Here is a 23,713-nt window from a genome sequence, read left to right as displayed (position 1 = left end):
ATTCAGGTGGTGTGCGACCCCCACATGAAGATCATGCACGTGTGTGCAAAGTACCCCAGCAGTGTGCATGACGCCTACATTCTAGCACAGTCGTTCATCCCCGCAATGTTCGATGGATGCCCCCCCCTGGCTGAGGGGCTGGTTGCTGGGCAACAAGGGCTATCCATTGAGGTCATGGCTACTGACGCCAATACGGAGGCCTCACACCAACGCGGAGAGCCTATACAACGAGGCACATGCAGCAACCAGGGGTGTGGTGGAGCGGTGCTTCGGGCTGCTGAAGATGTGATTCAGATGCCTGGACCGCTCTGGAGGGGCCCTGCAGTACCGGCCCGACAGGGTCGGTCGCATAGTTGTGGTCTGCTGTGCGCAGCACAACATTGCCATGCAGAGGGGAGATGACCTGTGGAGGAGCTGGAGGGAGGACCCGACGGCACCGGAGCCAACGCAAACGAGGGGGATGGGGAAGAGGAGGATGCGGAGGATGAGGATGATGGGGCGCATCAGGGTGGGGTAGGGGCGCAGGACGCAGACACTGCCCGGCAGCTCGTTACGTCCAGGAGGCTGCCCGACGGCACCGCCGCGGACAGCGGGCACGCAACGCGTTGGTGGCCGCACGGTTCACGCACTGTGGGGGTGGGATTCGCTGAACACTGCCACTTGCACCGTCAGTCCTGCACACGGGCACCACACACCAACCACCCCCCCCCCCCCCCGCACCGCGTTCACATCAACAATTCCACATCACCTTATCACTGCGGCACTACGGGATTGCACAACATTGATGATTGGGAAAGCGGGTGTGAACAGTGCCATGTTGAATGATGACAGCCCGCTCTGCAATGAGCTGTGTGTTCAGATTCGCCAGCCGAGGTCTGACTCATGGCTATAGCTGAACCATGCACTCACCGGTGGTCACAGCCTTCGTGACGGGGGGGGGCGGCGTTGCGCTGCTTCCTGGGAGAGACGTCCCTGAAGGTTCGGACGATGGCCCTGGGGAACATAAAAGATTTGGGGTTCGTTAGACACGGTGGCCCGGGTGTATGGTGGTGGTGGGGGATGGGATCTGGGATGCAGTGGCCAGAGTGCGAGGGGGGGATGGGATCTGGGTTGCAGTGGCCAGAGTGTGAGAGGGGGATGCGATCTGGGGTGCAGTGGCCAGAGTGTGAGGGGGGATGGGATCTGGGGTGCAGTGGCCAGAGTGTCAGGGGGGCGATGCCAGGTTGGGGGTGGAGAAGACATGCAGGGTTCTCTCACTTGCTTCTGCGCCTCCGACCTGGTATGGCGCAATCTCCCGGGTGGCGGATCCCCCAGCGAGGTGCAGGGCCCTCTGCTCGTGAATGGTTAGGGGGTGCAGGACCAGAGAACCCCCTCCGGTTCTCATGCGCTCCCGCTGGTTATGTGCTGTCTTGCTTGTCCTTTGGGGGGGGGGGGGGGGCTGGCAGCGCGGGTGAGGTTGTGCAGCTTCTTGCGGCACTGCTCCCCGGTCCGGAGGGTCTGCCCCACAGCACTGACTGCAGTGCCCACCTCCCGCCAGCCGCGCCTCACCACGCTGGATGGCTGGCGATGCCCACGTCTTGGGCAGAGGGTGTCCCTTCTCCGCTCCACCTCATCCACCAGGATGTCCAGGTCCGTATCCCGGAACCTTGGTGCGGCTCTTCGGGGCTCAGCCATCTCCTCAGTTCTCCTCCGGGTCCTCTGTGCGCGGTTCGCGCAATTTATGACGCAGCGGTGCGTCATTCGGGCGTCGCACGGTGACGACGCGGCCTTCGCGGAAGGCCCGCCCGAGGTTCTCGCAGCCCCGATCCTAGCCCTTTTTCGGGCCCTGAATCGGTCGGGATCGGGGCCGGTCCGCGCCGTTGTGAACCTCGACGGCATTCCCGACGGCGCGGCCACTTCGGCGTGGGAGTGGAGAATCGCGCCCAGTGTGTCACAAGTACAACGAGATGAACACTATATACAAACCACTTGAACGATTAAACGGAAGAACAGAACAAATCAGAAAGTCCATAAGTCCACAAATTAAGTCTCTGAGGTGGGCGACGAATTCTGGTTGACCATCAGGGTGGCACACCACTTATCGGCTGGATCGATGCAGCACGGTAGCCTTGTGGATAGCACAATTGCTTCACAGCTCCAGGGTCCCAGGTTCGATTCCCGGCTTGGGTCACTGTCTGTGCGGAGTCTGCACATCCTCCCCGTGTGTGCGTGGGTTTCCTCTGGGTGCTCCGGTTTCCTCCCACAGTCCAAAGATGTGCAGGTTAGGTGGATTGGCCATGGTAAATTGCCCTTAGCGTCCAAAATTGCCCTTAGTGGGGTTACTGAGTTATGGGGATGGGGTGGCAGTGTTGACCTTGGGTAGGGTGCTCTTTCCAAGAGCCGGTGCAGACTCGATGGGCCGAATGGCCTCCTTCTGCACTGTAAATTCTATGATCTATGATGCTGTATACCGACAGCGGCTGGTGTCTTTGCTTCGGGGACAGCCTGTTTTTCGTTACGACACCGACTCGAAAAGGCGCCTTCGGGTCCTCGGTGTCACTGCTGTGTGGAAGGCCCGCATCGGACTCGGTGACTGTGGGTTAAATTGCCCGAACATTCCTGCGAGGCTGGCTGAAGCGATATGAATTGGCAGGCTGAGCTGCTCGACAGAAGGCAGCCTAGTGGCCAAGTCTTCCACATCGTAGGCAGTCGAGATTTTGCAGGGCATTGCCGCTTTAAGTGGGCGGAGCCACAGTTGCCGCACGTCGTGACGTCAGCACGTTCGTTGCGCCACCACGCATGCACGGTGCCGTCGTGCGTGGTGTGCACCTGCGCATTACGTTCCTCAACGTCGCCGTCCCCTCATTTGGTGCGTACAAGCGCGGGAGTCCGCGAAAAGCATGCAAAATGGCCGCCCTCATCCAGGCTGAGGGTCTGGAGGTGCTCAATCACTTGGACCCGTTCAGCCTCATGGGGACTTTGCTGCGCCGTTTCAGCCACTTGTATATGGGAATACCGACTCGTGGTGTTTTTATGTAAGACACAGGTCTCGATGCCGATCGCTAGGGTGAGTTGTTTTACTTTGAGGAGCTGCTGACGTAGGGGGTCCGACTGAACACCGAAAATGATCTGGTCGCGTATCATGGAGTCGGAGGTGGGCCCGTAGCTGCAAGATTGCGCAAGGATGCGGAGGTACGTGAGGAAGGATTGGAAAGGTTCATCCTTACCCTACAAACGCTGCTGGAACACGTAGCGTTCCAAACTTTCATTCACCTCTACGCTGCAGTGAGTGTCAAACTTGAGGAGAACCGTCTTGAACTTCGTCTTATCTTCGTCATCTGCAAAGGTGAGAGAGTTGAAAATGTGGATGGCATGGTCCCCGGCCGTGGAGAGGAGAAGAGCAATCTTTCTGGTGTCCGAGGCGCCTTCCCTGTCCGTGACTTCGAGGAAGAGCTGGAAGCGCTGTTTGAAAATCTTCCAGTTGGCCCCGAGGTTGCCAGCGATGCGGAGCGGCGGTGGCGGTGGGCTGATGTTGTTCATGTTGCAGGATGACGGAATGCTGGCGGAAGGCAGATCACTTGCAGGTAGGTCTAAGAAGTGCTAATATCCCACCACGCCTGGTATCATGATGTGTTGGGTGTTCTGGATCACATACAGGTCACCAACACTTGAAATAGTGCAACACTATTTTATTGAATCATTAACTGTTTAAACATACTCAGACTGTGGGTTAATACGATACTAGCGTTAACTAAAGACCTTTGCCTTGTCCTAACCAGTCGATGCACTCAGCACATGGTGAATGTCTGTGTTGCAGGCTGTGAGCAGTCTTCCTAGCTAGCTGCAACTCGAATGAGCGGGAACTCTGATGCCCCTGTCTTTATAGTGCGTGTGCTCTCACTGGTGATTGGCTGCGGTGTTGTGTGTGGTTTTTTTTAATTTATTAAAGTTTTGCAAAGTTTTTCATAATAAATAGTAATAATCCTAACACAGCACAATAGAGTGAACATTAACATAGTGCAAAAAGAGAATATACAATAGCAATTGAGGTGTTGTGTGTGTTGATTGGTCCCACTGTGTGTCCATCATTGTGTGTCTGCACCATGATATACTGGTTTATATTATGACAGGAGGGGTAGGCTATGTTCTGGAGTTTAATGTTTGTACCAGTGTTTTACTCTCTGTTTTGTTGTTTTGCACTGTTGTGTATTATATAAAATGAAAATCCAAATGAAATGGGGATGTTCACTGATAATTATGATGTTTGGTTAAAAATCCAACATCAGCACCAGTTTGCATGCAGCAAGACCTGGACAAATATCAGGTTTGGCCTGTTAAGTGACAAGTGATTTTACACTAGGCGATAATCATCTCAAAGAGAGCGGGTCAAACCACTTCCTCTTGACATTCAATGGCATTACCATCGCTGAATCCAACACCATGAGGATTTTGAGAGTTACCATTGACCAGAAATATAACTGGAACAGCCACATAAATACTGTAACTATAAGGGCAGGTCAAATAATGCATAATCTGTAATAAGCAAATCACCTCCTGACTCCATAAAGTCTATAAAGTACAAGCTAGGAGTGTGATAGAATACTCGCCGCTTGCTGGCTGAATGTAGCTCCAACAGTACTCAAGAAGCTCAACAGCATCCAGAAACAAGCAGCCAGCTTGATTGGCACCCATCCTCTACCTTAAAACACGCAAACCTTCCATCGCCAATGCACCATAAGCTGCAGTGTACATCAACTAAAAGATGCACTGCAGCAACCCACTCTGGGGTGGACACCTTCCAAACCAGCGACCTCTACCATCCAGAAGGACAAGGACAGCAGGCATTTGGGAAACACCTGCAATCTGCTCTTCAAGTCACACATTATCCTGACTTGGAACAATGTCAAATGGATCAAGCATTTTAAACAAACAACCAGGAGGCACTTTTGCACAAAATCAGTAGAGTTAAGTTAATTTATGCAACTGCAAACTGAACTGTATATGGCCAAATCTCAATTATGTCGGACCTGAATCCCAAGTTGAATCGAATAAATCAGTCTCTGACTATCTTAAAAACGAGCCTTTAATTTTACGACATGGACCAGTTGCACACAAGTTATGAAAATTACACATTTTCTTTTAAAGCAGGCTGCCAGTGATATATTAATAATAAAAATAATAATCATTATTAGTGTCACAAGTCAACTTACATTAACACTGCAACAAAGTTACTGTGAAAATCCCCTAGTCACCACATAAGGCGCTTGTTCGGGTAGACAAAGAGAATTCAGAATATCCAAATCACCCTCCAGCCCGTTTTTTGGGGCTTGTGGGAGTAAACCGGAACACCCGGAGGAAACCCACGCAGTCACGGGCAGAACGTGCAGACTCCGCACAGACAATGACCCAAGCCGGAAATCAAGCCTGGGTCCCTGGCACTGTGAAGCAACAATGCTAACCACTGTGCTACCAACAAAGCAAAAATAAAGCCACAATTGACTAATTGAATAGAAAGTAGTATTTGTGGCAATCTGTGCATACATTTATTTATAATTTTAGAATTTCATACATATTCTTACCATAACTAACGGAAGTATCAGACTTGTCAAACTGAACACGATGAATAATTTTAGGACAAATTTCAATTTCTTGGTACAACTGAGAAAACAAAATAGAAACCCACAGTGAAAGATAATGCAAACTGCTTCAAAATAATTAACAATTAAATATTTATCAATATGCATTTGTAATGAATACAAATTTCCAGTGTTACAGGTTATACAATTTGTTGTATATTATGCACCAATATCACATTAATATCTCTCAAAAATAGTATTGTCAAGACAGTCATTTTAAAATTTAATTTATTAATCATCCTCATCTTCACTCGTGTTTTCAGATTTATTCATCATACCATTTCAACTCCAGAACAACAAAGTGCTAGCATTTTACACTAAACCACAGCCTCGCAATGCAATAAGTTCAAAGGTGTCAGGAAACGCACTCCAACTGGAGTGCAGCAGGAGGGCCTGAAATTACATCAGCAGCCAGATATGCAGCATCCCACTTTAAGGGTGGCATTTCTATGGTCCTGGTCAGCAAAGAAGCCTCCACTCATCCCTCAAAGTTAGTTGAGTATGAGGGGTCAAGGAATACCTACACTGGGAGTTCCCACATTCCTGACCTAGTAATAGATGATGGCAAGATTTGCATCCAAATGTCAAAGCAGGAAAACTAGCAACTTAAATGTTTGAGGTGAGAACCATCCAAGGGTTCAGGCTGAAGATCGTGGCCCAAACCTGAAGATGAGGGACTTATTTTTTCTTTAAAGTTGTCACCTTTAAAGGGAACGGAGGGACCATGTCTCCCTTCTTTCAATAGGCACCTCCACTCTTGTACTAATTGAGTTTGATCTCTGCCTTAAGGACTCAAAAACAAGACAAAGGTGAGAAAACAGTGTTCATAATCAAAACGGACGGGTAACAAAACACACAATGTTACATTATGAAGTCCTTTTCTCATCACAGTGACCTTTTTTGTGGGGTATGCACACATCTAATTTTTTTTTTTTTTTAAATGGCGGATGATAAATAGAGGGTTTCAAATTTTCCTTAGTTTAATATCCTTACAATTTAATAAATGGCTTTAAAAAAAACTTTTATTGCTGTAATATTTTCATAATTCAAGTTTGCATACCATGTTGCCAAGAGCTACCCCACTCTCCTCTGTGCATAATCGTAAATTGCCAATAACCATTCCTCAGTTGTGTAAACGTAAACTCAGGTTACCTACCAGACCATGAATATCCTCTTGCTTTGGTATAAAATATTGAATGTGATTGTCCACTGTAAACTTCAAACGCACATAGTGACCACTTTGCTCCAAATTTTGTACCTACAAAATATAGAGCATTAAAAATTTATAAATGGAGATTTTTTTAAAACCCTTTCATGCTCTGGTTAATGAAAACATAATTATTAATATTCCATTTTGAAAACAATTTAATGTGACCGCACAATCCACAGAAAAATTACTTGAAATTACTTAGCTCCATGACAAGGTTCTATACACATCAGTGGTCCAATACTATCCTGATGTAGGAAGAAGAGCTGCTTTCAAACGTCTTTGCTGTGTGGACTTTATTGAGTCATATACAAAAGGGTGAGAATAGTAACAGAGAAAAGATATTGATCTCATTGATAGTTACAGTACAGGAGGCCATCTGGTCCACTATGCCTATGCTGGCCAATCCAAGCCAATCGCACCTTCTAGTTCTTGATCCATGGACTGGTCAACGAAAGCACTTAAAATGCATAACCAAATAATTTCTAAATGTAATGAGAGTATCTGCCTCTACCACCCTTTCAGGCAGAGAGTTCCAAATCCCCACTCTCTGGGTGAAAATCAATTCTCAACTCTTTTTTAATCCTTCTACTAATTACTTTAGATGTATGTACCCTAGTTTTAGATCTCTCTACCAAATGGAATAAATCTTTTCTATCCACCCAACCTAGGCCCCTCATTATTTTATACACTGCAATTAAATCTCCTATGTGTCAAAGAAAACAACTCCAGTCTATCCAATCTTTCCTCACAGCTAAAGTTTCCAGTCTGGCAACATTTTCATAATTCTCCTTTGTACCTTTCCTATTCCTTTACTAATCATAACTAGTTATCTTTCAGTGTTTTGATTTGAGCTGACAATACTGAAGTATTAGAATGCTAATATCAAATAAGTTGAACAAACATACGATTAATTAAGATTTTGCAGTCAGTCTTCAGATCCACAAAATTTAGGGAGAATAGATTTGTTCCTCGTGGTTGCTTTTACACACTAAAATTCTCAGGCATATGAAAAAAATAAAAACATTTTGTCTGAAGTTCTGGGTGATTGGTCAGTATTATATTTTCATTAAAAAAGCTTTGTTATTTTCATACTATTTAGGTTTACTTTCAAGGACATTTTTTGAAGTTCTTGATGCCCTACTGCACTCCATATTCTTTATAAAAAATAAATTTGGCATTTGTGCAGAATTGTGTTCAAAGTACGTCAGATCGCATGATGGAACATGTATCAGGGTGGCACGGTAGCACTGCTGCCTCACAGCGCCAGGGACCCGGGTTCAATTCCAACCTTTGGGAGACTGGGTGGAGTTTGCACTTTCTCCCCGTGTCTGCGTGGGTTTCCTCCAGGTTTCCTCCCAGTCTAAAGATGTGCAGGTTAGGTGGATTGGTCATTCTAAATTGTCCCTTCGTGTCCAAAGGTTAGGTGAGGGATATGGTTGGGAAGTGGGCCTAGATAGAGTGCTTTTTCAGAGGGTACATGTCGACTCAATGGGTCAAATCACCTCCTTCTGCACTATCAACATCATGAAGGGCTCAGCTCAAACAAAACAATTGGCGCTCTGGGAAACAATAATTGCTTCAAAAGGCAAGGACAAATGCTTCGTCAAACTCATTAAATTCATGGAAGTCTGAGAACCCATACCCTCAAAACATAAAAGGATACAAACTGGTTTCTATGATTTGGGAGTAACAATTAGCTTCCCCAATCATCAACCCAATCAACTATAACTCAAAAAATTAAGTTATTTCTCAGCTTTGTTTTGCTAATCTTTTCCCCTAAAGATATTTCTAAAACTTTGAAACAGAGGGACATTTAGCAGGTAGCTTGTGAAATTAATTAAGAATTCAGTTCTTTTATTTAAGCAAAATATTCAAATATAAACAAAACAATGTTCCTCCCACCCACAAGGACCGCTGATTTGGTGTTGTTCAAACTCAGGGATACTACTGTTTGTTTCTGGCACACAATTAGTTAATGTGGTTTCCCGAATAGAATCTACTATTGAATCTGTCTCAAAAAAGAAAGCAAAGTACAAAGCCAAAAAGAATGTGTAATACTATAAACATTGAATGCAGTTAACTAAACTTTTAGAGCATCTCCTATAATCATGCTTTCTTAAATATTATCCCAATTGTATTCCCATTAAATAAATACTAAATCAAAAGGATCATAAAAGCATGCGAGAAACCATCCTAAGAATCTGGGACACAATGGGCGCGATTCTCCGATCACGGGACAGAGTGTCCACGCCATTGTGAACGCTGTCGCGTTTCACAACGGCACGAAACGGACAGTAGCGATTCTGTCCCAAACAAGGGGCCAGCATGGCGCTGGAGCGGTTCACACCGCTCCAGCCTTACTTCCTGGCGCGCACTGGGGACGGCGCCAACCCGCGCATGCGCAGTGGCGACGCACCAACCCGCGCATTCACGATGGCCTTACTGAACGCTCCGGCCCCGACGCAACATGGCGCAGGGATTCTGGGGCCGGACGCGCAACAAAGTAGGCCCGGGGTGGGTGGGGGGCCGGCCCACCAATCGGTGGGCCCCGATCGCAGGCCAGACCCCATCGGAGGCACCCCCTAGGGGACGGAGCCACCCTCCCCCCGACCCTTTGCGCAGAGTTCCCGCCGCAGCGACCAGGTGTGGACGGTGCCAACGGGACTCTGCTTTTTCCGCTCGGCCGCTCGACCCATTCGGACCGGAGAATCGGCGGCCCCGCCGCGTACAGCGGCCCGCGACCGGCACCGCGCCAAACACGCCGGCGCAAATGGCGCCGATTCTCCACACCTCGGAGAATCACGCGCCAGCGTCGGGGCGGCATGGCGTGGTTGCAGCGATTCTCCGGCCCGCCGCGGGTCTGGGAGAATCACGCCCAATAGGTTGGAGAATGAATTCTATTGAAAATGTGAGGTTTTTTTCTTAGTATTCCTACAGCCATATCGAATAGCTGGATAATATATCTATTGCTTCATTTCATGCTCATTTCACAGTGCTCAGCAGACATTCAAAATGACACTGAGATGGCAATTTAGGATGCCAAGTGTAGCAATCTTTCCAGCACTGATCTGCCTTATTTTGCTACTGTAGATTGAAATTGTTTGATCAGATAATTACTTTGGACTATTTTATGTGATGAAACTTTCCCTAAAGAGTCTTTTAAGATTTTGAAGCCTAATTGTATAATGTTTTTAATGATTTTTGTTTTCAAAATAAACTAAGTTATTCAAAAGTCTTTACAAAGGGCTGCATGGTTGTGCAGTGGTTAGCACTCACAGTGCCAAGGACCAGGGTTCAATCCTGGCCCAGGTCACTGTCCGTGTGGAGTTTGCGCATTCTCCCCATGTCTGCGTGGGTCTCACCCCCACAACTCACAAAGATGTGCAGGGTCGGTGAATTGGCCATGTTAAATTGCCCCTGAATTGGAATAAAAAAAAATAACTGGGTACTCTAAATTTATTATTAAAAATCTTTACAGTATTTTTAGTAAGTCATATACCAAAACTAAGACCTTCCACACCCACTTCTTCTAACAATGTAGCCCATCAAAAAAGCAGCAAAATGCTAGAAAGATAATTGAAGCATATCTTTACATAATATATGATGAATGGAAATCTAAATTATAATTTTGTATATAACGTCAGAGAAGAGGATTATGTTTCGAAAAGTAGCCTCCTAAGTATATGCAATAAATGATTAATGGGTTAAATAATGCAATTGTTTAGTAATATGAAAATCATTTGTCAAAAATGTTTTAGTCCATCTACAGGAATTAACTATTCAGCATCCTAAATTTCATTGCAGGCTTTTAAAATTACTCAAGTTAATTTATTAAATGAAATGACTTAATACTTATGCACTTATTTTTGTGACATCAATTACCCATCTAAATATAAAATTTGGAAACCATCACCATAGGTGGGTGTATCCCCCATCCATCCCACCTCCATCCTCGCCCCTAAATAGCATAAAACTGTACTTTAAAATAAGATTGTCTGATTCTTAAAAGTCTGTAATGAAATGCTTGGTTACTTAATATCTGAATCATACTACTGTACCAGAACTCTTCAGGTTCTTAACTCACATTGTGATTTGAAGTGAGAAGATGCAGGTCAAACAAAAAGGTAAATGTGCATGAGCTGATGCAGGAGACAGGAAAGAAAACAGGTAATAAGAAGTTATAATGTGAAAGAAGGCATAGCAATAATTCATAACAAACTATATTCACATTTGTATATTTAATGAATACGGCCATAAAAGATAAAACATGGATACACATATAGATGTGTGGCTAATGGTGATTTAGACCATGTCAGGCATATTTCAACTTAACCTAAATTGTTTAGACTCAGAAGATAGTGTTGTTTGGTGATATTTAGAAAATGTGCGAAAACGAACATTCAGTCATGTCACTGACTGATTAAAAATGCTGTGTTTATGGCATACTGACTAAAAAACTACACCCCCTCCACCCCCGAACGCTGCACCACTCTACCCTAAGAGTTGCAATGCAGCTTTTCATAAAAAGTGCATTCTACATGGAGAAATTCACAATGCTAACATAATTTCAGTTCCTTTTAGATTGCATCCCAAAGTGAGACAATGACATTGGAATAACCTTTGTTTTCATCAAATAACTCTCACATTAAATATAAGTCAATCAAAGTCTGAAAATCTGGCAAATGATTGTACATTTATGTTTGTACATCCTAGGTCTATTTCAATCCATCAACAAAAATAGAAAAATGTTAAGAATCAATTATTTGAGTATCGTCCCTAATCAAAATAGGAGGATAAACTAGGAGAAAAGTAGGAGAACAAATTACAATAGTTAAGAACAATTCTTGGAATGAGCACACTTAATTATCAGAGAACAATCTTGATAATTTGTGGGAAATTAATTTTACCTTCATGCTTACAAATACATTCTCATGGATATACATAAACCAAACCAATCTATCCTTGTCGATTATGGTTCTCTTCTTCCATTTTCTGAACATATATATCTGTACATATATATCTTTGTTTGTATTTCTGAGTGAATCTGTACTTGTGTCTTCTTTGCAGATTTATGCCATTTTCTCTTCCTTGTTATGTGTATGTGTTTCTCTCCATCACAATAAACGGCATTTGAAAATAATTGAAACAAACATCTCATCACTTCCAGCTCGACTCTAGCTAGTGCTGGAAAATTATCAAAGGTAAGGTAGCTAAATTTGCTGATGACACAAAGCTGGGTGGGAACATAGGCTGTCAAGAGGGCATAAATAATGTACAATGGGATTTAGAGAAGTTAACCAAGTGGGCAAAGTGATAAAATATGAACTTGCCCACTTTGTCAGAAAAACAGTATATTATTTGAATGGAAAGAGAGTGCAAAACTGTATGGTACAGAGGGATCTGGGTGTCCTGGTACATGAATCACAAAGTTGGTATACAGGTGCAGCAAGTGATGAGGAAGGTAAATGGAAAGCTGGCCTTTATTGAAAGGGGAATTGAATTTAGAAGTAGGAAAATTATACAGGGTATTGGTGAGACCACATCTGGATTAGTGTATAGTGTTGGTCTCCTTACTTAATGAAGAATATAATAACATTAGAAGCAATCCAGAGAAAGTTCATTTGACTTATTCCTGGGAACGAAGGGGTTAACTTATTTGGAAATATTGAGCCTAGACTTATTGGAGTTCAGAAGAATGTGCGATGATCTTATTGAAACATGTAATATCCTGAGATAAACATAAAAACAAAGGATAAAATGTATCAAATTGTATAATTTTACTATTTTTGTCAGCCGATAATTTAGACCAAAGGATTAAAAAATATATACTGTAATAGCTTAAGAGACAACCTAAAGTAATTATTATTGTATTTGTTATGTCAATGATTCAACTTCAGTGTAAAAGAACAACACTATTTTTTAATTGTCCAATTGTTTTTATGTCATCACTGATTGACATTAAGGCATTGGCTACACACAATCATAACAGGAGTGGGACAGCACAAATATTGAATGAACCTATTATTTAGTCGCCCAAATTATTGCTGGAACTTAACTATTTTCTATATATTCCAAAAACTGTCCATCTACTTTTTTGTATATTAAAATGCAATTTATATAGTATATTGCAAGGCAGTGCAGAACCCTAATCTTTCATACTTTTGTACGCCTTGATAAATTAAGTTGTATTTTGAATGATTTTTCAGTTCATCGCACACTACGATACTCGATCATAAAAGTTTCAGGTTTGATCCCTGATTGTTGCCAGGTTGCTTGACATCAGCAACGGTAACCTTAAGGGGTCTATATTGGTCACTCACATGAATGAGTGCAGCTCAAACTATGCAAGTTCAACTCCATTCAGGGCAGAGCAATTTGCTTGCCCGTTACTGAACTCACAATCCACCACATTCCCAATGGCTGCAGTAATATATGCAAGTACCAAGAGCACCTCCAAGCTGTGCGACCTCGACTACCATGAAGGACAGGAACAGCAAAATCATGGAACACCATCAACTCAAAACTTTCCCTTAAAGTCACGCACTTGAATTAGACAGGAATTATTATTCGTTCAGTGCTGCAGGAAAAAAATTCTGGAATTTCCAACATCAGACTACCATGGGAGCACAGTTCAAACAGGATAACCACCATGCTAACCACCATGTTCTCAGGGCAATTAGGAATGATCAATCAATGCAGCCTTACCCACATTGCTCAGATCCATGAACAGATCATTTGGAAAAAAAATGCCTCAAGGCCAAATTACATGGTGACGCTGTCTAGGGTCATGCATCAACTGCAGCTGCTTGGCAAGAAGGTTAATGATACCTGTGGAACAATCCTCCTGCATCTGTTACCAAACACTTAAGTGAAGAAAAAAATGTGATTGTCCACAGCAAAGAAAAAAGCATAGACTGATCATGATTTGTTTTACAAAGAATTACTCTGTATGCCAAAATTAAGAAAAGACCATTAATTGGTAAACATCATAAATCCATCTAAATGAAAAATTAATTTTTTAAAAATGTAATGTATAAAAGTGCTTTAAATTTTCCATTGACTATAGGAATTGTCTCAAAAAATTTAAACAAAATGCAAACTATTCTCTTAGATGCTTCATTCACAAGTGAAAAAGTCTCCGAGGGGTAATTTTAAATTAATTCAGAAATTTAAACCTGTGGAAAAAATTTAAAAGGCAGCAGAAACTATGAAATACTGCGTCAAACAAAACCTTGAAGAAATAATAAAAGTTAATTATGAATACACCCTCTGTTTCATCCCTGCACTTGAGAATAAATACCGAATGGCAGTGTGACTTACTGCCAGACCTTTCATTGCTTCAGCTCCTTTTTTGTACAGACTGCTTTCGGAGGGCTTGATTTATTTATTTTAATATATAATGCATTCAACACAATATAGATAAATTTTCCTTTGTTCACTGATAATATTCATGTTTCTATATTACACAGGCCAAAGTCATTTAGATGCTCTTTTTTGTGTTTTGAACCACCACATAGAAAAATACAAATAAAAATCATTCGCAAAATTATACCGGTATGCAATCAAACAGCTATTGTTCCAGGGTTGGGAATGAACATCAAAATCACGAAAATGCATGACTATTTCAGATATTATCAAGCTGGCTGCAGTTTGTTGTGAAGGAAAAATAGAGTTTTTAAAGGTGATAATGCAAAAGAAGATTTAAAAGCTTTGAAAAGAGTAGCAGTTTCAGTAACAGAGAAATAAAATCAAAATTAAACAACTGAATTCAGTAAAGGATTTGTTAAGCAAAAAATAATTATCAAGCTTTTCAATATGCTGTCAATTGCAATGAAATATTTCACTGCGGAATCAATCTTTTAAAGTTCTGTGGGATCCTTTATTTAGCCAACATTTCAAAGCAACTTTGTCTGTAATCAACTCCTCTAATATTTACTTGTTTAAAGTATAGGGAGAATTAATCTTGGACATACCTTACAGGCAACATCAAGAATTTCCTGTGCAGAGTTCCCTGGATGTACAACAACCAAAATAGGTTGATCATCTGGCAAACAGACCCATGAAGGCACGAGGAAATCAGTAACCCAGTTGTCACTTTCACGTGTTTGTTGATGAATACTCATGGTTAGGCTCTTTTCTTTCTGTTGGAAAGGCCAGTAATAACCTACACTCAAATTCTTGGTAACAGTTAAATCAGTATATAAAGGTTTCTTGCATTTCAATACAGAAACATGCTTTGGCAATTTCTTTATGCAATACAGTTCACTGACATAATGCATAACTATTTAAAAATGTCACAATATGAAAAGGAAAGCCCAGCATCAGCACCCGTTTTATAAAGAATAGATTATCAAACTTTTTTTCTACTTCTCCTGATGTTTCACATTTTCTTGTTCCAGAAGTGTGCTGAGAATATTCTTGGGAGCCTTATCGAGGTGGAGATGCTGAACCCAACAATTATAGACTGCTGAATTTAAAATTTGCAACGGTACTATCAAAAGCTCAGGTATTATCAGTAATCTATCAGTACTGGGCAGCACGGCAGCACAGTGGTTAGCACTGTTGCTTCACAGCGCCAGGGTCGCGGGTTCGATTCCCGTTTGGGTCACTGTCTGTGCGGAGTCTGCACATTCTCCCCGTGTCTGCGTGGGTTTCCTCCATGTGCTCTGGTTTTCTCCCACAAGTCCCGAAAGATGAGATTGTTAGCTGAATTGGGCATTCTGAATTCTTCCTCACTGTACCCGAACATGCACTGGAGTGTGGCGACTCGGGGATTTTCACGGTAACTTCACTGCAGTGTTAATGTAAGCCTACTTACGAAAATAACAAAGGTTATTATTAAATTACACTTTCTAACAACCTGTAATAAGTTAACTTCTTCACATCGTCAATACCTTCACTCCACTAAGCCTATTATAACAGGCTACATTTACAAAGTGCCTTTAACAAGTGATATCAACAAAAAAACGGTTGCCAACAATCCACTGAAAGGGCGATCAGGGGAGATAACCAAAAGCTTGATCAAAGAGGTAGTTTTTGAAAGGAGCATCGTAAAATAGAAGAGAGTGATAGAGCTTTGAAAGAGGGAATTCCAGAGCTGATAATCATAGATGAATAAAATCATAAAATGGTTCTGACACAGGAGGCCATTTGGCCCATCGTATCTGTGGTGGCTCTCTCCAAGAGTAATTCAGCTAATTCTCCTCCCTCACCCTTTCCCCGTACCTTGAAAATCTCTCTCTTCAGATACTTATCCAACTCTTTGGAATGCCACAACTGAATCTGCCTCCACCATACTTTTAAAGCATTGCATTCCAGATCCTAACCACTCACTATGTAATAAAGCTTTTCCTCATGTTACTGTTGGTTCTTTTGAAATCAGCTTAAATTGGTCTCCACTGGTTGTCAATCATTCTGCCAGTCGGGCAATTCAGTACCCCAAGACTGCTCTACCATTCAGTAAGATAGATACCCCCCACAAGGCCCATCCTCTCAGCACTACCCGGTCAAGTCCTTTTTGACACCTCTCTAAAACATCCTTTCAAAAGTATGGTGCCCAAAATTAATCAGAATACTCCAGTTGTGGCTGAACCAGTGTTTTATAATGGTTCATCATGCCTTTCTTACTTTTATACTCTAAACTCAATTTATGAAGCCCAGAATCCTGCCCTGCCATTGTGAACAATTCGTACACATATTCAGGTGTCTGATCTTGCACCTCTTTTAGAATTACATCGATTATAGTATATTGCTTCTCATTCACATTAAAACCAATGAGTACAGGCCCAGCCTACTCAGTCTTTCCTCAAATGACAACCCCTGTATCCCAGGAACCAATCTCGTGAACCGTCTCTGAACTACCTCCAATGAACTATACCCCTCCATATACAAGAGTCTAAACTGTATGCTGTATTCTTGGAGTATTTTCACCAATGCCTTGCACAGTTTTTAGCCAGTCCTTACTTTTATACTCCATTCCCCTTGCAATAAAAACAAACATTCTTAATTACTTGCTACACCTACATGTTATCTTTTTGTGATTCATATCCAAGGACACCCAGATCCTACTGTACCACAGCATTCTAGAGTCTTACTCCATTTAAATAATATTCCGCTTTTCCATTCTACCCACCAAAGTGAAAAAAAGCCTAGATTAAAATCCACCTGGCAAATTTCTGCCCACTCACCAAACCAATCTATATCCCTTTGCAGACTCTGCACCCAGGACACCATGCAATACAAAGCAGTCCCCTTGACTGGCACCCCATCCACAAACATTCACTCCCTGCACCATCAATACACAGAGACAGAAATGTATACCATCTCCAAGGTGAACTACAGAAACGCAACAAGCCTCCTTAGGCAGCACCTACCAAACCCACAACCACTACCATCTCGAAGGACAAGGGCAACAAACACATGGGAACACCATCACCTGTAAGTTACTATCCAACTCCTATTTGACGCAAGAATAGCAAGGAAACTGTGGCCTAACCATTGCTTACAAGGGAAATTAGAGATACTATTAGATTCAAGGAAGAGGAATACAAATTAGTTAGGAAAAGCAATAGGCCTGAGGTTTGGGACCAGTTTAAAATTCAGCAAAGGAAGACCAAGGGAAAATACAATTTGAAAGTAAACTAGCGGGGAACATAAAAACGGACTGTAAAAGTTTCTTTCAGTATGTAAAGAGAAAAGGATTAATAAAAACTAATGTATGCCCCTCAGTCAGAAACAGGGAGTTCATAACAGGGAAAAAAGAAATGGCTGAGGAACTAAATTCATACTTTGCTTCTGTTTTCATAAAGAAAGACATGAATAATGTACTGGAAGTTCTGAGAAGCACAAGTTTTAGTGAGGAGCTGAAGGAAATTAGTATTAGTAAAGAAATGTTTTTTGGGAAATTGATGGGATTGAAGACAGCCAAATCTCCAGGGCCTTATAATCTTCATTCCAGAGTACTTAAGGAAGTGGCCGTAGAAATATTAGATCCATCGGCGGTCATTTTCCAAATTTGTTGAACTCTGGAGCGGTTCGTACAGTTTGGAGGGTAGCGAATGTAACCCTGCTATTCAAAAAGGGAGGTCAAGAGAAAACAGGAAACTATAGACCAGTGAGCCCAATGTTGGTAGTAAGGAGGTTGCTGGAGTCAATTATCAAGGATTTCATAGCACAGCATTTGGAAAACAGTCATGTTATCAGACAAAGTCAGCATTGATTTACGAAAGGAAAATCGTGCTTGACAAATCTACTGGAATTCTTTGAAGATGTAACTAGTGGAGTTGACCAAGGAAGGCGGCTTTCGACAACGTCTCACATGACAGATTAATATGTAAAATTAATGCTCATGGGATTACAGGTAGTGTCTTGAGATGGATAGAGAGCTGGTTAGCAAATAGGAAGCAAAAAGTTGGAATAAATGGGTATTTTTCTGATTGGCATGCAATGCCTAATGGGGTACTGCAGGGATCTGTGCTATGGCCCAACTGTTCACATTATATATTAATGATTTGGACGAGGGAACTAAATGTAGTATCTCAAAATTTGCGGATTATACAAAGTTGGATGGGAGGGTGATCTGTAAAGAGGATGCAGAAATGTTTCAGCGGGATTTGCACAGGCTGAGTGAGTGGGTACAAGCAGTATAATGTGGATAAATGTGACGTTATCTGCTTCGGTAGCAAAAGTAGGAACGCAGATTATTTGAATGGGTGTAAATTGAGAGAGGTGGATATTCAGCGAGAACTTGGTGTCCTCGTGCATCAGTCACTGAAAGTAAGCACACAGGTACAGCAGGCAGTAAAAAGGCAAATGGTATGTTGACCTTCATAGTAAGGTCATCGACTTCATGAAGCGTGGCACAACACACACCCCATCCACATCAATGGCTCCAAAGTGGAGATGGTCGAAGCTTTAGGTTCCTGGGGGTCACCATCACCAACAGTCTGTCCTGGTCCACTCACGTTGAGGCAACAGTCAAGAAAGCCCAACACCGTCTCAACTTCCTACGGAAGCTAAAGAAATTCGGCATATCTGCATCGACTCTCACAAACTTCTACAGATGTGCCATAGAGAGCACCCTATCCGGCTGCATCACAGCTTGGTATGGTAACTGCTCAGCCCAAGATCGCCAGAAACTGCAGAGTGCGATGAACTCAGCCCAATGCATCACACAAGCTTGTCATCCTCATATTGACTCTGTCTACACTTCCGGCTGCCTCAGGAAGGCAGACAGCATTATCAGAGACGACTCCCACTCAGGCTTTGCCTACTTCCAGACTCTTCCATCAGGCAGAAGGTACAGAAGTCTGAAGACCCGCACATCCAGACATAGGAACAGCTTCTTCCCCACTCCTCAACGACTCTCCCTCGAACTGATCTTGTTTCCGGTAAAAACACTATTCACAATGCCTTATGCTGCTCTTGCTCATGCATTTGCTTTGTTAGGCCCCTTGTTCCGCATTGTAACCAATCACTGTTTGTCGATGTACCATTTGTTAATGTACTCTGTCGATTCTTCTTCTTTTGTCTACTATGTACGTACTGTGTACGTTCCCTTGGCCGCAGAAAACCTTTTCACTGTACTTCAGTACATGTGACAATAAATTAAATCAAATCAAAAATGGCAAGCAGTTTTGGAGTCCTTATCTGAGGAAGGATGTTCTTGCTATGGAAGCAATGCAGCAAAGGTTTACCAGGCTGACTCCTGGGATGGCGGACTATCATATGAGGAGAGATTAATTTGATTAGGATTATATATTCTTTGGAGTTTAGAAGAGTGAGGGGGTGTCATGTGAGAGTACCTTTAAGACATGGATGTTTAAGCAATGTACCTTTAAGAAAACAGTGATGTCAGAGAATGGGTGGAGCGGAGGTCAGGTCAGCCATTTTGCAGTTTAGTTTTGCAGTTTGAAAAGAGCTTGGGAGTGTCTGTGTTTGCAGTGAGCTGGATCTCTGCCATGAAAGACTATCTCTGGATCATTTGGGTGATTTAAACTCATAATAGTAAAGCCTTTAACCTGATGTGATTCTTTTTAAAGGTGTTAAGTCTCTTGGAAGTTTGAAGGAACATTTTGATGAATTATTTACTGTTGCAATATTTTCTGAGTTATCTTTGACGCAAGGGGTGTTAAGAGATCCAATGTTTATTTAAGATGTTAAGTTGAGTTCATGGAATAAACAGTGTTTTGTGTTTAAAAGCCCACGTGTCCATAATTGTAATCCCACACCTAGGGAACAAGCCATGTGCTAGGAAAAGCAACAAATACATTAAAGTGAGAGGTTGGTTGAACTCCATGATACATTTTGGGGTTCTGAAAATGCCTCGCCCATAACAGGGGGATCTCAGAAACGTATAAAATTCTAACAGTATTTATTCTAACAGGGTAGATTCCAACCAAAATCCTTCTCGATTGACAGTCTCTTTGAACAAAGTCTCTGCACGATCCATCCATTACTCTACTCCTCACCATTTCTCTTTAGAATCAGGTACTTTAGTTCAATCTGACCACAGAATCCCTTGCAATTCTCCAATACAGGAGCATTGGTGATCACAGCTTTCAGATTCAGAAAGAATGTTCCCGATGGTGGGGGAATCCAGAACTAGGGGTCATGGTTTGACCTTTTACGACTGAGGTGAGGAGAATTTCTTCACCCAGAGTGGTGAATCTGTGGAATTCACTACCACAGGAAGTCATTGAGGCCAAAACGTTGTGTAATTTCAAGAATGAATTAGATACACCTCTTGGGGCCAAAGGGATCAAGGGATATGGGAGGGAAGGTGGGATCAGGGTATTGAACTTGATGATTATCCATGACCATAATGAATGGCGCAGCAGGTTTGAAGGGCCGAATGGCCTCCTCCTGCTTATATTTTCTCGTTCATCATCCTGACTTGGAAATATATCATCGTTCTTTCACTGTCGCTGGGTCAAAATCCTGAAACTCCCTCCCTAACAGCAATGTGAGTGTGCCTATAAGCACATGGACTTCAACAGTTCAAGAAGGCAGCTCATTACCATCCTCACAAGGGCAGTTAGGGATGGGCAATAAATGTTGGCCCAGCAAGCAACACCCACATCCCATGAACAAGTAAAACAAATTCTGTTTTCTTCTCACCACTTGCTTTCTTATCTTTGTATCCACAGAACATCAGAACATTTGGCAACAAATTATAATAATTTTTACAGTTGGTCCCTTCATCCAAGTCATTAATATAGATTGTATGATTGAGATCCCAGAACTTTGCCAACTTGAAAACAGCCCATGACCCTGTTTTTTGTTAGTTAACAAATCCTCTATCCATGCTAATATAATGTCCCCACCACCAAGAGCTATTTTCCTGTGCTGCAATCTCTTATGCAACATCTTACCAAATACCTTTTGGAGATCCAAATGCACTACATCGAATGGGTTCCCCCCCCCCGTTGTTCAATCCTCCAAGAACTCTAATAAATTTGGCAAACGGGCGGCACGGTGGTGCATGTGTCTGCGTGGGTCTCACCCCCACAACCCAAAGATGTGCAGCGTAGGTGGATTGGCCACACTAAATTGTTCTTTAATTGGAAAGAAATAATTGGGTACTCTGAATTATTTTATTTTTTAATTTAAAATTTTTTTTTTTTTTTAAATTTAGCAAACAATTTTCCTTTCATAAATCCATGCTGAATCTACTTGATTGTTTTATGATTTTCCAAATGTCCTGCTTCCTGAATAATGGATTCCAGCCTTTTCTCAATAACAGATGTCAGACTAAATAGCCTGTAGTTTCTGGCTTTGAAAGTAGACATTCTGGGTCATAGTATGGGGATATGGTGCAAACTCATCGCGGGGCCATGCACAATACTACGATTTTGAATGGTCTTGCTCTGCTTCAGACAGTTGTCAGAGCTGGAAATGATAGTCAGGGGAATTTGTGGTGCATACAAAAGGCAATGACTTCAGTCTGCCCACACTACAAGTTTGTGATTACACTCTTCCACTCTACTAGCCTCCAGGTACAAAACGTGACACTGTGAGGAAGCACTGCATGAAGGCCAGCTGCTTATTCAGATGGTGAAAAAAATCAAATCGCAACAAAGATCGATTTTGGATCTTCTGACACATTCCTTGGCAGTGAGCATAGTGTGGCATAAGTCAAGGTTTAACTGTGAATCATCCATTAACATGGCTGGTGTATTCCTTTGTAACAGCAAGGCACAGGGAAGGCAATGGAGAACACTTCACTATCGGCTTAAATCAGGATCCAGAACAGGCAAAAAAAAACACATTTGCTTTCCTTCGATATTTCAGGGCAGTCTTAAGATGGAAAATTCTTCCAAACTGATTTGGCGCATGAAACTTTGGAGGGAGCAGCAGAGAGAATCTGTGCAGAAACGACACTTTTTTATGGTACTAGCTTCCCCATTCTGCTAAGGAGAGTTAGCATATCCAAAAGCTTTTAAAACCTACGGAGAGAAGTATGGGTGTAAGGGAGTATGTGGGTAAGATAAGTGGGTCAGGGAGTAGGGTGGGCAGGTAAATGGTAAGGGGATGGGGTACTGCGGTTAGGGTCATGAGATCAGGTCGGGTGGTGACGGTGGGTTAGCTGGAGCATCAGGTGAGGGGGCTCGTCAGGTCAACAGAGGAAATCGGGGGGGGGGGGGGGGGGGGTGACGGACAGTATGAGAGATTGAGAGTCAGTTGTATAGTGACCTAGGTGTTAGATCAGGTTTTAATCTGTCTAACAATTCTGCGTAACTATTTTGGTAAGTTGGAACTGTCCAAACTCTTGGACTCAAACTCTTGGACTCGATCTCAGAATCGGAGAACTTTTGCAAAGGGTCCCGGGGAGCAGTGGAATTATCCCATAGGAAGTCCAATGTTCCTAGGCAACTATCATGGGGTCACTGTGCTGGAACTTTCAAGGGGTCCCGTAATGCATTGGGGGGTACATCCAGACTCCGACTATACGAAGACTGGATGATCTGGACCATGATGTTACAGGAGAAGAAATTTGCCCTTAGGTTTGTGATGTTGTGACTTTGGCATATCAGCAGAGTCCCCTGTGTGAGCTCTTTTATCTCTTTTGTACGATTTAAGGCCAGCTCGTCTTGGGGTTTTAGCTTTACCTTTTTTTGCTAACTTCAAGAAACATTTTCCATATACTCAGTTCAAAAAGAACAAAAAATAAATTTTATTTCAAAGATTCACTGGTTTTGATAGTTGAGTTATGTTATTCTTTATTTTTGATTTTCAATTTTTCTTTACACGGTTGAATCTTTAATCAAGATGTGCTTTAAGTAGTGTTTTTGTCAACATCATAAATATCCTATAGAAGATTTTTGGTATTTTAGTTTGCATGCAACCAGACTAACTTTACTGTCTTAATTCCATGCTTATTTAGTAATTTATAATACTTATAGGAGTTCCCTTGTTACAGTGAGCTCCACCCTGTTGTCAGAATTACAGATGGAATACAGGGACTTGATTTACCCTCCAGCAGTTTCATCTAATCGTGCCTTATGTTGTTATGTATGTCATTGACAGATAGCAAGTATCAGTTTGCCTTGTTAGGTAATATTGCTGCTTCAGAGTTAGGAGTTTTAGAGTTCAAACTTTACTTCGGGTTGTACTCTAGGTTGACACTTCAGTGCACTACTGAAGAGGTGCAGTAATTTCACATAAGGTCCCACCTGCATGCACTGGTGCAAGTAAAAGTTTCCAAACCACTTTTCAAACAAGAACAGGTAAGTTCCCACAGTAGGAAAGCAAACTGGCAGCTTCATTTGCATAACAGTGATTACATTTTTAAAAGTATTTAATTGGCTATGAAGCACTTTGGGAATCCTGAGGACATGGACAGCGTTATACAAATCAAAGTGCCACCTTGCTTTCTAAACTGATATTG

The 23,713-nt window shown here is 42.5% G+C and overlaps 1 protein-coding gene across 7 annotated transcripts in view; it reads right to left on the bottom strand.

Moving 5' to 3' along the window:
• The window catches only part of LOC140428034 (rho guanine nucleotide exchange factor TIAM1-like), a 473,602-nt gene that overhangs the window by 226,858 nt on the left and 223,031 nt on the right, over positions 1–23,713 (bottom strand). For 6 of the 7 annotated variants that reach the window (XM_072514009.1, XM_072514007.1, XM_072514011.1 and 3 more), the window contains 3 exons: positions 14,799–14,966; positions 6,772–6,873; positions 5,559–5,637 (listed from right to left, as the gene is read on the bottom strand). In XM_072514009.1, coding sequence (XP_072370110.1) covers positions 5,559–5,637; positions 6,772–6,873; positions 14,799–14,966 — 349 coding nt within the window. The remainder of the gene's footprint in view (positions 1–5,558; positions 5,638–6,771; positions 6,874–14,798; positions 14,967–23,713) is intronic. The other variant, XM_072514012.1, reaches the window with a different exon arrangement.

This window comes from Scyliorhinus torazame, chromosome 8, assembly GCF_047496885.1.
Source record: "Scyliorhinus torazame isolate Kashiwa2021f chromosome 8, sScyTor2.1, whole genome shotgun sequence".
Taxonomy (NCBI): Eukaryota; Metazoa; Chordata; class Chondrichthyes; order Carcharhiniformes; family Scyliorhinidae; genus Scyliorhinus; species Scyliorhinus torazame.
Note: the sequence above shows the minus strand (reverse complement) of the source record. Positions and strands in the feature narration are given on the sequence as shown.